This window comes from Heloderma suspectum, chromosome 1 (genome assembly GCF_057233095.1).
Source record: "Heloderma suspectum isolate Gila_16-S chromosome 1, 16-S_ref, whole genome shotgun sequence".
Taxonomy (NCBI): Eukaryota; Metazoa; Chordata; class Lepidosauria; order Squamata; family Helodermatidae; genus Heloderma; species Heloderma suspectum.
The window spans coordinates 34,828,132-34,840,478 of NC_139458.1; the positions used below are offsets into that span (position 1 = coordinate 34,828,132).

At 39.6% G+C, this 12,347-nt stretch overlaps 1 protein-coding gene across 5 annotated transcripts in view; it reads right to left on the reverse strand.

The window, feature by feature from the left end:
* CPSF2 (cleavage and polyadenylation specific factor 2) overlaps positions 1 to 12,347 on the reverse strand; it is a 38,547-nt gene that overhangs the window by 21,052 nt on the left and 5,148 nt on the right. For all 5 annotated transcript variants that reach the window (XM_084840512.1, XM_084840523.1, XM_084840502.1 and 2 more), the window contains exons 3-11: positions 11,759 to 11,918; positions 11,549 to 11,654; positions 7,490 to 7,619; positions 5,047 to 5,162; positions 3,931 to 4,118; positions 3,186 to 3,476; positions 2,470 to 2,570; positions 1,159 to 1,359; positions 486 to 638 (exon numbers count right to left, since the gene is read on the reverse strand). In XM_084840512.1, the coding sequence (XP_084696638.1) occupies positions 486 to 638; positions 1,159 to 1,359; positions 2,470 to 2,570; positions 3,186 to 3,476; positions 3,931 to 4,118; positions 5,047 to 5,162; positions 7,490 to 7,619; positions 11,549 to 11,654; positions 11,759 to 11,918 (1,446 nt within the window). The remainder of the gene's footprint in view (positions 1 to 485; positions 639 to 1,158; positions 1,360 to 2,469; positions 2,571 to 3,185; positions 3,477 to 3,930; positions 4,119 to 5,046; positions 5,163 to 7,489; positions 7,620 to 11,548; positions 11,655 to 11,758; positions 11,919 to 12,347) is intronic.

A 12,347-nucleotide genomic window follows, 5' to 3' on the forward strand; every position in this document is an offset into this window, starting at 1 on the left:
TCAGCATAGTGTACTATTGAACTATGGAAGATTCATATTCAGTGTTAGGAATTATTAGGCAAAGGACTGAAAATAAAAATCTAATGTCATTATAGAAGTCTAGTGCAGCCACATTTAGAACACTGTGTAAAGTTCAACTGAAAAAGGATAACAAGAGTTAGACTAAGAGGTGGGGGCATGATACAGGTCAGCTTTCCCCAACCTGGTGACCTCCAGATGATTTAGATTACAACTCCCATCATCTCTGACCACTGGCCATGCTGGCTGGTGCTGATAACAGCCATCCAGAAGGTCCCTGGAATGCGAACCAATGGGAAGCAATGTAATCCTAAACTGAAAGGAAAGTTTCACAATACTAAATCTCAGGATTATTGTGATTTCAATTTAACTCTAAATCTGGCAGTCTCAGTTGGGGAGAAAGTACAGATTGTAATGGCCTAACCATCATCACTTAACTGCTAACAATGCCCACCAGCTGCACTCACTTTATTTCCATTGATTCTGTTGCTGAAATGCATTTGGTAGGAACATCCGATAAATCCTGGTCCATAGGTTCCTCTCCATTTGTAAGCCCAGATTCTAATTTGTTCTTTTCTTCTTCGGTTGCCTGAAGTTCTGGAACGAGGAAATCCTCTGGTCTAAATAAAGGAAGATTATTAATACTGAATTAGGGGAATTTCAAGGAAACTTGTGGTGCTATGGTGAAGGAAGACAATATACATAAATAAATGCTTCCTTTTATTTGCAGAACCTAGTAATAATGAGAACAGCATCAAAGAGCAGCATTGATTCAAATCCAGGAATGTATGTACAGGGTCCAAAAATACAAAAATTTCACTCATGCAATGGGACCTCCCCTTTCTCTCCCCACACCTCCAATTTGCTCTGGAAAGTCCCCCACTGCCTCGAGTAGGGGCTGCAGGGGTGATGGGGAAGTGTTTTCGATTCCACTATCTGACAGATACAAACCCATTTAGACATAGCATGTTTCTTTTTAGAGAAGCTTTTGCTGGTTTTGGAACTGAGGTATATTGAAAAATATGAATCTTCATAGCATTTTTTATGAAGGCAAGCAATGTTAAATTCTCCTTTTAGACAGAAGATTCATGCTACATTTTACACACACTAAAATTATCTTTCTTCTTCTCTCCCACATACTTGATAATCTCTCCATATTCATCCCATTTAATTCTCTCTTCTGGAGCTGGAAACATAGGGTAAGACTTTTTGGCCTGTTTGAAGAAGCTTCCTTTCCGGTTACCTTCACCTTTCATCATCAGGTCATGTTTAGTTTTATGAACAGATGGTTGATCTATGTCCTCTTCATTATCACTCTCATCACTGGAATCAATATCTGCTCTAAAATAGGAGCCCAAGATGGATTGTTTATAAATGCACAAAGCAAACAAAAATACTTCTACCCTGATTTCCCAGACCTCTCTCATCTGGACACTAATCAGATCCACAACCATTGAAGAATGTAAGAACAGCCCTGCTGGATCAGACAAACGGCCCATCTAGTCCAGCATCCTGTTTCCCACAGCAGTCAACTGGATGCCCCTGGGAAGCCCACAGCAGGATATGAGGGCAACAACCATCCTCCCATTGTTATTCTCCAGAAGCTGGGGTACACAGGCGTGCTGCTTCTGATACCGGAGGTAACATATAGCCATCAGGATTAGTAGCCATCAATAGCCTTATCCTCCATGGATTTGTCTAATTCCCTTTTAAAGCCATCAAAGTCAATGCCATAGGAAAGCAACTTTGAGCTGTGTGACAAAGTACTTCCTTTTCTCTGCCCTGAATCTCCCACCATTCAACTTTGTTGGATGACCCCAGGTTCTAGTATTGTGAGAGAGGGGGGAAATAACTTGTCTTTATCTACTTTCTCCATACCATGCATAAATGTTATACACCTCTATCATCGGTCCTCTTACTTGCCTTTTTGCTAAACTAGATTGCCTCAGATGTTTTAACTTTTCCTCACAGCCCCATGATCATTTTGGTTGCCTTTGTCTGCATTTGGCTTAAACAATGCTACAGTCCACAGACAACTCACTGTACCCATAGTTCTATACTATACAGAGAAGCTTACTGTGGAAAGTAACACCAAAATGGCTACCTACGCAGTGTATCAAAATTGCTGTTAGTTTCTGATTAAGGTGGCTATCAAAACACAAATTGTTGTAAGCAGTTCCTACACATCTTAAGAAGCACTTACATCAGTTAGTAACAAGTCAACTTATGACACAGTCATAATAACCTCTGGAAATAAATTTCATTAAAATCGATAGAACTTCAAGTAAGTTTAGAACTGAGTGTTTACATGTTAATTTAAAATGTGTTTTTCGTGGTGCTATCGAAATGAAGTAGTAGTACTTAAGTGATAGTAAAGTATCTGCTAAAAAGGGAATTTTGAACCATTGTGAAGAACATGCATTATTGTCATCTATACGCATAGATACTCACTCTTTGGACTGCTCTAACTTTTTAGCTGCCTCTTTTTTTAGTTTTTCTTTCTCCAGGTATTCCTCAAGTTCTTTTCCTTCCAGTTTGACCCTTTTTCTCAGCTAAAATGAAGTATTACCAAAAAAAGAGTCATGTTTGCAGGCATAAACAATAAACTCAGGTTTTATGATAAGTTCTCAATACATATTCTAATGGATGATTAGCATTACATATTCAGGCAGAATCATCAAAATGCCAGGAAGACTCCACAATGCCACATATTTGATACAACTTGAACCTAGAATGGAATTTAATAGTTCGTCTTTGAAACCAATCTTCTACATTCTTTTACTTTGCAGTAAAATATTTAGTTTAACAAATTGATGTAGGCAACTTTATTGTGGTAAAATTTGGGAATACTTTGTGTATGCATAAAAATGCATGCATGCGGCAGGGATGCGTTTGCAAATCTGTATGTTATACAGGTACACATAATAGGAAGTGAGACTTCCCATGGCTCGCCAATATTTACTGAAACAAGTGAAGAACATTCTTTAAACAGTTAGTTCTTGGGGAAACCTAGTATTCAGTGAAGTGTAAAGAACAAGGCAAAACATTTATCTCTGCATGCATTTATATCTCCATACATATATACAGATTACACATGCACAGAGTGCCCAATATCAATGGGTTACCTGTCTTAAACAAGCCTAACCGAAGAAGTAATATCTTCTTACCTCTATGTCTATCACTTTTTCAGAGGAATTATCTATTAGAAATCGTGCTAGTGTTCCAGGAGTGGTTCTATATGTCAAAATGATAGAGTTTTTGGGATCCTGACACCATTGTATAAAGAGATCTCTGGAAAAGCCACAGTCCAGATCTGGCTGGCTGGCAAGGACAACTTTGGGACTAGGAACTCGAGCCAAATCTGCAAGTCCATGACAGAGAGAAAGATGACGAAACTGAAAAGGATTGTTCCTCTTATCTTCAAAGCATCTCATCAGTTTGTCACTCATCCATTCCACCTGTAGGCAGAGAGAGAAAAAATTGACAGGTCATCTTTTAGCACCAAGTTACAATACGTTTAAGCAAAATAAATCCTTACTTGTCAGTTGGCTTCTATTAGCATCTGTGCATGCAGTGTAAACAATGCATAATTTCACTTGTCAACCTATGCACTGCCTGATACTGTCAGATCATTGGTCCATGCAGGTAAGTATGGACTGGCTACTTCAACTGGCTCTCCAAAGTCCTTGTTCAGCAAGGAGAAATTTTCACATCTAGACTACTGACGACCTTCCTACTTGGATTTTTATGTCACCCAATATACAGTATTATAAATAGTTGCTCAGCAATAGTGTGATTCAAGTGCTTAGCAACACAATATTATTATTTTCCTGGAAAACACCACAACTGGATGTGGATAAAGACTTGATATAGTCACACAAGTAAGCTGAGTATTCTACTATCAAATCAAACCTGAGATTTTGAGAACTCCACAACATTGTAGCTGACATTATTTAAAAGTGCTAAAGAGTAGACTCCTAAACCAGCATCTTTTGTCCTCCATATTTGATCAAGCAGTTGGGCAAGTTCCAAAACTCTGCCTGCAGTATCCACGGCTATTAGGACATTTCCATCACCTCTCAGTGTTTCCAAGACATTTGCTGGAGACAAGAAGACAAGCAGATGCTTAGTACCTAAGTAGCAGTACACGAACCCTAATTCACATCTCTATAAAAAGGTTTCTCCTCCAGAGGCAGAGGAAAAACCCTATTAGCTCAAGGGTTAGGTTTAATCCACATGCAGCAATTTTTTGCATTAAAGATCAGTCTCCAAATCAGATTTTAATTAAATAGCTTATAACTGCCTTTCGCAACCATCCAAAAGCAGCTAATAAGCATAACAGTATAACTTCACAACATATTACATTAAAATAGGATAGTTTTTTGAAAATCATATTTGTGATGTCATATGCAGAATGATAGTTAAATACCCTAAATTAACTTATTTTTACCCTGGAAACCCTGTCTAAAAAGGAAGGTTTTTATAGACTTCCTAAAGCCCTGCAGGGAGGGCCTCAGCCTTTACTACATAGCACTGGGGCCACATTCTAGGGACTGGGATAGCATCCTAGTCCCTAGAATGTCTCCAGATTTTTCTTACCTCTTGTAAAAGAGGAAACTTTAAGCAGTTAATTTTAATATGGTGCTCATATGGTAAGAAGAACTCTTTCAGATACTAATATCTACAAAAGCAATTCTGAAAATCTCTACCTGAGCACATAGGAGTAATATATTGACTTGCCAGTTTTTAAATTCATTTTCTGAAACTGCGAAAGAAAACGAGTAATGGTTCTTTTCAAAACATACACAAAATATACATCTTCAAATTAAAGTTGTAAATATCTCAAGGTCTTAATTTTCTAAAAAGCTATTCAACTAGGGGGGTGAATCTTATCCAGAAAGCAAGACTGTACGGTATTTCTCATTTTCTTGTAATATTGATGTGCACCACATGGAAGCTAGGATTTAAAAGTCTGTTAAGAACAGAGACTTTCCCTATTATTGGTAGCTGCTATGGCAAAATACATACTTAGCAGTTGTTCATCTCTTTGCTTCCGTCTTGGCTGTACATAAGTAGCATTAAAAGAATCAGTAATGAGCAAGGAAGGCCTACTCAACATTTCCAGGGAACATCCATTCAAATGGCTGAAAAAGAAGAATTTCAGTGTTCTAATTAAACGACGGTGACAACAAAACTAAAATATATACCAGAAATCTATTTTCCTATTTTCTATGAAGTTTGTTTTCATAACAAATAAATTTGTATTAGAACATGATCAATTTTATCACAACCCCTCTTCATGGGTATATTTTTGACATTAGTTATACAACATCAATGTACGTGGTATCTAACATGGCATTATACAGGCAGAAACCGTCAAATCCCTGCCATAAAGGAGCATACAATCTAAAACAGACAATGGGGAAAAACAGAGGGCAATCAAGAGTGAGAAAAAGAATAAGCAGGGATCAATTTAGGCAAATGCAGTTACCAAAAAAGTCACAAGACAACATTCTTTCTCACATTCACATGCTAAAAATCATCTTTCTAAATGTACCCCAACGTGGCAGATGTGTTACTTATCACACCCTGTGTCGCAACTGAAAACTAAAGTTATCCGAGACGCTACAAATACCTGAGCTCATCAAGCAAATTGAAATGTCAGGATAGAAGTGCAATGTGGAAACACCAAAGCATACCAGGAAAAGTAGAATTTGGGGGTACAGCCAGCATGGCAACTAGTTTACATGCCAAAGCGTTTTAAGCTCTTTGCTTAAAAATGAACAAACGACTAACCAGATTGTAAATGTTTTGAAGTCTGCAAACACCCCCCTCCTTCATTAACTTCTTGCATTCGCTCTTCAGACTGATTTGAATAGTCTATGATCCAGGTTTTTTTTAAAGGCTGTGACTATTCAACTCAGGTATTTGCACTTGTTCCTACACTTTCTGATGCACTCATTATTATTTTTCAATGTACTGGTCAACTAGTCTATTTTTCAATGTACTGGTCTATCGTTACATTTTTGTCATTTTCTCTCAGAAATAAATCTGTTCTATGTGCCGTATTCTTGGATTGTTTTTTGTAAAATAAGCTGTGAGCACTCCTTAGTCCAAAAATAGCACTGTAATAAAATTCCAGGTAAGTACATTTTGAACACTGTATCATTCTATAAATAAAACCTAATCTACCACAAATCGCACAAACTTCTATAGGCAAATTTTAGTATCTACTTCTGTAATTAGAATACAGATAACAGTTCTAAATGTACTGATATTTCAAGAACAACTGAAATGTAATATAAGAGACTGCTCTTCCTCCCAAAATGTTTGTTTTTAAATGCCTCACAGGATAAACATCATGGCAAGGGGGAGACCAACCTACCCCAAAAACATTGGCCAGAGAAGGAACAGCTGCAGGCCTTGCCTGCCAGAAAGAACACCTATAAAAATTTTAAAACTAAGAACAGGTGCCTGAATTTTGCTTCTCCCCTCCTCCCTCTCAACTCTTTTTCCTTTTGTGTCGCGTCTTTCACACTGTAAACCTGAGGGCAGGGATTACATTATTACTAATCTTTGTAAGCCACTCTTTTTTGGCTGAAGGGTAGGGTAAAAATGCTTTAAATAAATAAATTTAAGGAAACTAGTTTTGGTTGTTTAGGACTTGTCTTAAGAAAGTTAAATAATGGCAACTGAAGACGGATGAATTGTAGCCTTGGCTGCAGTTTAGATCAGGGGCTGGTGGACTCCAGGCTTGTTGGATATACTTTGTTTTTTTACTAGAACTCCAAGATTTATCAACCAGAGCCAGGTGCAGAAGACATACATTTAGAATTAAAATGCAGGATGAGCACAGAAACTTGTTTTCAGTAGCAGAACTGAACTGAACTCACAGTTCTTGCACAGAAAATTCCACTCCTGGTTATGCCAAGCTTTATCGAGAGCCTTTTTTAGGTGGGAAAAGTCATTTTGTTGCTACTCCTGGCTGATCTACTGCAAATCACTCAGATATCTACCTTGTGTTCACCCTGTTCTAGAAAACCTTGGTGCTTTCCCCACCATGCTGCATTTCAAAATGCTTTTTTGAACTTCAAGTCTTGCAATTCAAATAGGGGCAGTTATTTCTCTAGCCACCCTTGTCCTCAATTGTGCTCATGCAAATCCTTGCCACATACAGAGACTCATTAGATACTGGCTATTAATTTAGGCTTGTAAATAACCGGGTTAGAACATGTGACAAATAAAACAAACTTCACATGAGGAGACAGGAAACTTTTGTAAAACTGATAATTTTCTTCTTTCACGCCATGAGATTCCACTTATGACTAACACAGGCATGTGCAGATATGCAGGCTAATAGCTTCTTTGGCCTTATTTGCAAGGCTGAATTAAATACAAGTGTCTTTAGAAATCAGAAACATTAAGCAATGATAGTAACATCAGCAGGAAAATAGCAGCATTATATACATACATCTCCCTCTTGTGGTTGAAGTCAACTGCATAAACTATTTCTTCTTCTCCATCTTTCACTATCTTCCATATTGTACCTCCTATCATGTGGCCTGCTGGTAATGGTGTGATGGACAAACCATGCCCTTTCCCTAAGAGAATAAGAGCAGTATTTCAGACACAGACATGTAAAGTTTACTGTAGTCCATCTTAATCTCAAGGCAGTTAAAATAAGTAATTAGCACTGAAATTATTGCCAAGGCAGAGCACATTAAAACTGCATTTCACAAGCAACTGTAGGATTTGCTGAGCTCCCACTGAAGTCTACAAAACTGCTCTAAATCAACTCAGAGAAAATTGTTTATGAACTGAGAGAACCAGTTCCTACTCACTCCCACTCTCCCTGAATTGTTTTCATTCCAGCTGATCCTTATAAGAACATTGCAGCTTTCAGAACTGGTACTTTATAAGAACATTGCAACTTTCAGAACCCGTTTGCATTTTTCCTCACTCCTTCCCATCCCTTTTTCTTTTTGTGTTGTGCCTTTCAGACTATAAGTCTGAAGGGCTTCTTTAACTATTGATCTGTAAGTGCACCAAGATTCAGAAAAAAAAAAAATTGGAAGTACAAGGGGGACCCTACAACAAAACGTGGCAGTTTGGAGTGCTTGTATTCAGGGTTTCAGCCATTCCATTTCATCCCCCTGGCCTGATTTCTTTTTTCTCCATCAATCAGCATTCCACGCCCATTGACATTTTCAGTTCTCATTGGGCTGTTTTGCCCCTGCCCCCGCATTTTGGAGTTTGATGGGGGGTGGGTACATTATGTGCCCAATCCCAGTTACATATGCGCCCAGTCCCAGTTACACTAAAGTCTTGAGATGTCTCCGCTGATTTCTATCGGCACCCGTCACTTCTATTCCTGGGGAAATTTAAAAGTGGCTTCTCAGTGTGAACCAGGAAATGGTTTATCCCAAAAATGAAACGGTTTTCTCTACACTTTTTACATCTCTGTGTATCTTCCTCTGTGTTCCTTTGCCAGCCACTCCATTCCATTCCCTCTCCCACCCAGTTGTCAATTTTTGTTCCTCTGTTACTCAGCATTCCGTGCCGCTAAGTCTTCACTGGGCTGTTTGGGGGTTTCCCCCCATCTCTTATGGCATTTTTTCCTTAAGATTTTTGTATCCCTCCAAACCTTGGGATTACCAAGACTGCTGACTCCTCCCTCTTGTGTGGTTTTCCCGTTGATTCGTGCTGTTGATTCCCCTGTTGATCTGTGCGAACATGGGAAGGCTTAAATCAAAATCGGTGGGGTGATTTAAGAAGAATACTACATTTTAGCAGTAGCACCATTCACTTTTAATTAAAGTTGTGTCAACTTCAATAGTTGATACAACTTTATCTACAATACTAAACAACCTTTTCCCATGTTTTGGGGTTTTTAAAGACAGAAAGATCTAGGTTTGTGCAAAACAAACAGCAAACCCCAGACAGGAAGATGAGCATAGTAGCCCCATCGAGAGCATCTGGGTTAAAATAAATGGAGCAAAGTATAAAAGGAACATGGTGGTTGGAGTCTACTACTGGCCACCTAATCAAGGAGAAGACGAGGATGAAATTTTTGAAAAGCAAATTGCCAATGTTTCAAGGAAGCATGATGTAGTAGTAATGGGGGACTTCAATTTCCCCGATATTTGTTGGGAGACAAATTCTGCAACAAATGGCCCCTCCAAGAAATTCCTGACTTGTGTTGCTGATAACTTCTTCCTACAGAAAGTGGAGGAAGGAACTAGAGGATCAGCTATCCTTGAGTTGATTCTGACCAATAGAGATGACTTAGTGGATAAAGTAGCAGTTACAGGAACTCTGGAGGAAAGTGACTATGATATACTTGAGTTCTTGGTTCTAAAGGAAGCAAAAGCAGAGTGTAGCCAAACGCTTACCCTGGCTTTTAGAAGAGCCAATTTTAGTAAACTCAGAACAATTATCAGTAAGGTCCCATGGCAAGCAACGCTAACCAAGATGGTTTTAAAAAAGGAAATTCTCAAGGCACAATTACAAACAACTCCAACAAGAAAAAAAGGTGGATGACAACAGAAGAAGCCAATGTAGCTTCACAAAAAGCTTAGAGATTACTTGAAAACAAAAAGGGACACATATAGGAAGTGGAAGGAAAGCCAAGCAACAAAGGAAGAGTATAGGCAGGTAGCACAGAATTGCAGGGATGGTGTCAGGAAGGCTAAAGCTGAGAATGAGCTGAGGTTAGCAAGGGATGCTAAAAGCAACATGCATAGTAAAAGACAAGAGGAAAGAAATGGTAGTTCAGCTATTCAATGAGGATGGCAAAATGATAACAGATGACAAGGAAAAGGCAGAAGTGCTCAATTCCTACTTCAGCTCAGTCTTCTCCCAAAAGAGGGTCTATGACCCCGCTGGCAAAGGCGAAGTACAGGCTGAAGGGGCAGGATTGCAGCTTGAGATTGATAGGCATATGGTCAAGGGACACCTAATTACTTTGAATGAGTTCAAATCTCCAGGGCCAGATGAACAGCATCCTAGAGTAAGAACTCTCAGAACCACTGTCTATTATCTTTGAGCAATCATGGAGGATGGGTGAAGTGCCAGATGACCGGAGGTGTGCTAATATTGTCCCTATCTCCAAAAAGGAGGAACCTGGGAACTACAGACCAGTCAGTCTGACAACAATCCCTGGGAAAATTCTGGAGCAGATGATAAAGCAATCCATCCGTAAGCACCTTGAAAACAATGCAGTGATTCCTGAAAGCCAACATGGATTTGTCAAGAACAAATCCTGCCAGACGAATCTGATCTCATTAGGTAATTTCCTTGTGGACTGTGGGAATGCTGTGGACATAATATACCTCGACTTCAGCAAAGCTTTCAACAAAGTGCCCCATGATATCCTGATGAGCAAACTAGCTAATGGAGGGCTAGATGAAACAACTGTCAGGTGGATCCACAGTTGGCTACAGAATCGGACTCAAAGAGTGCTTATCAATGGGATCTTCTCCAACTGGGGAGAGGTAACGAGCGGGGTACCTCAGGGCTCAGTCCTGGGCCCAGTGCTCTTCAACATTTGTATTAATGACTTGGAGGAGGAGGTGCAGGGAATGCTGATCAAATTTGCAGATGACACAAAATTGGGTGGGATAGCTAATACTTTGGAAGACAGAAACAAAATTCAAAGCGATTTTGATAGGCTACAGTGCTGGGCAGAAAACAACAGAATGAAATTTAATAGGGATAAATGCCAAGTTCTGCACCTAGGAAAAAGAAACCAAATGCAGTTACAAGATGGGGGATACTTGGCTCAACGATACTACAAGGGAAGGATCTTCGAACTGTTGTAGATTGCAAGCTGAATATGAGCCAGCAATGTGATGTGGCTGCAAAACAGGCAAATGCGATTTTGGGCTGCATTAATAGAAGTATAGCTTCCAAATCCCGGGAAGTACTAGTTCCCCTCTATTCAGCACTGGTTAGGCCTCATTTGGAGTACTGTGTCCAGTTCTGGGCACCACATTTTAAGAAGGATGCAGACAAGCTGGAGAGGGTTCAGAGGAGGGCAACAAAGATGATCAGGGGACTGGAAACAAAGCCCTATGAAGAGAGACTGAAAGAACTGGGCATGTTTAGCCTTGAGAATAGAAGACAGAGGGGAGATAGGATAGCGCTCTTCAAGTACTGGAAAGGCTGTCACAGAGCAGTAGGCCAGGATCTCTTTTCAATCATCCCAGAGTGCAGGACACGGAATAATGGGCTCAAGTGACAGGAAGCCAGATTCCGGCTGAACATCAGGAAAAACTTCCTGACTGTTAGAGCAATACGACAATGGAACCGATTAACAAGGGAGGCAGTGGGCTCTCCCACACTGGAGGCATTCAAGAGGAGGTTGGACAGCCATCTATCAAGGATGCTTTGACTTGGATACCTGCATTGAGCAGGGGATTGGACTTGATGATCTTATAGGCCCCTTCCAATCCTAGTATTCTATATTCTATTCTATGAATCTATGACAACAAAATGAGAAGGTATCACTTTAAACAATGATTTTTTTCACCTTTCAGATTGACTATCTGAGAAAATTTTAGTTGTTGTATTTTATCAAAAGCTGCATCCACATCATCCAGGGTAAACAAAGTGAAGTCTTCTGTATTGTGCCGTGACTAACGAAATAAAAATAACAGGAAAATATTGTTAGACATAATGATCATGTTCTGGCAGAGCTTAAATCATATTTATAAAAAAGCAAGTTTCAACTGAACTATACCTGGTAGAGATCGTACATGAACATCTGACCCATTTTGTACACAGGAATGGTTGCATAAATAGCACAATTCAATCCCATCTTTCCTACTGCATATGGGAGCGCACCCAAATGCAAGGGATCGGGATGCGAAAGAAGTACTGCATCAACCTGGTGAACATGTCTATAAAAGAAAACCCACAGGGGAAAAAATTGCATACTATTCCATTATTTGAAAATTACACCAGTGCAGTGACTGTATAAAGAACATCATTTAAGAACTGTACCTGCTCACGTTTTTAATCCAAACTATGGCTTGGATCCTGAGTTCCCTTCCATGAGTAGGAGCAGTCCGTGAATATGATGCTCCCACTGATGGAAATGGGGGTTAATTTTACTGATTCCCCCTCCCCGCTGCAGCTCCATGTGCCACCCCACCCATTCTGTTCTGGGGGACTTTCCAAAATGGGGTATGTGTTTCTCTGCAGGTGAAAATAGTGAAAATAGCTGCCCCTCCTTTCCACAAACAGGATCCTCCACTGGAAAGTGTTCTGTGAATCAAAGGAGCCTTTCCACTTACAGAAGAGACACTTTGGATCTAAGCCAGTGTTTC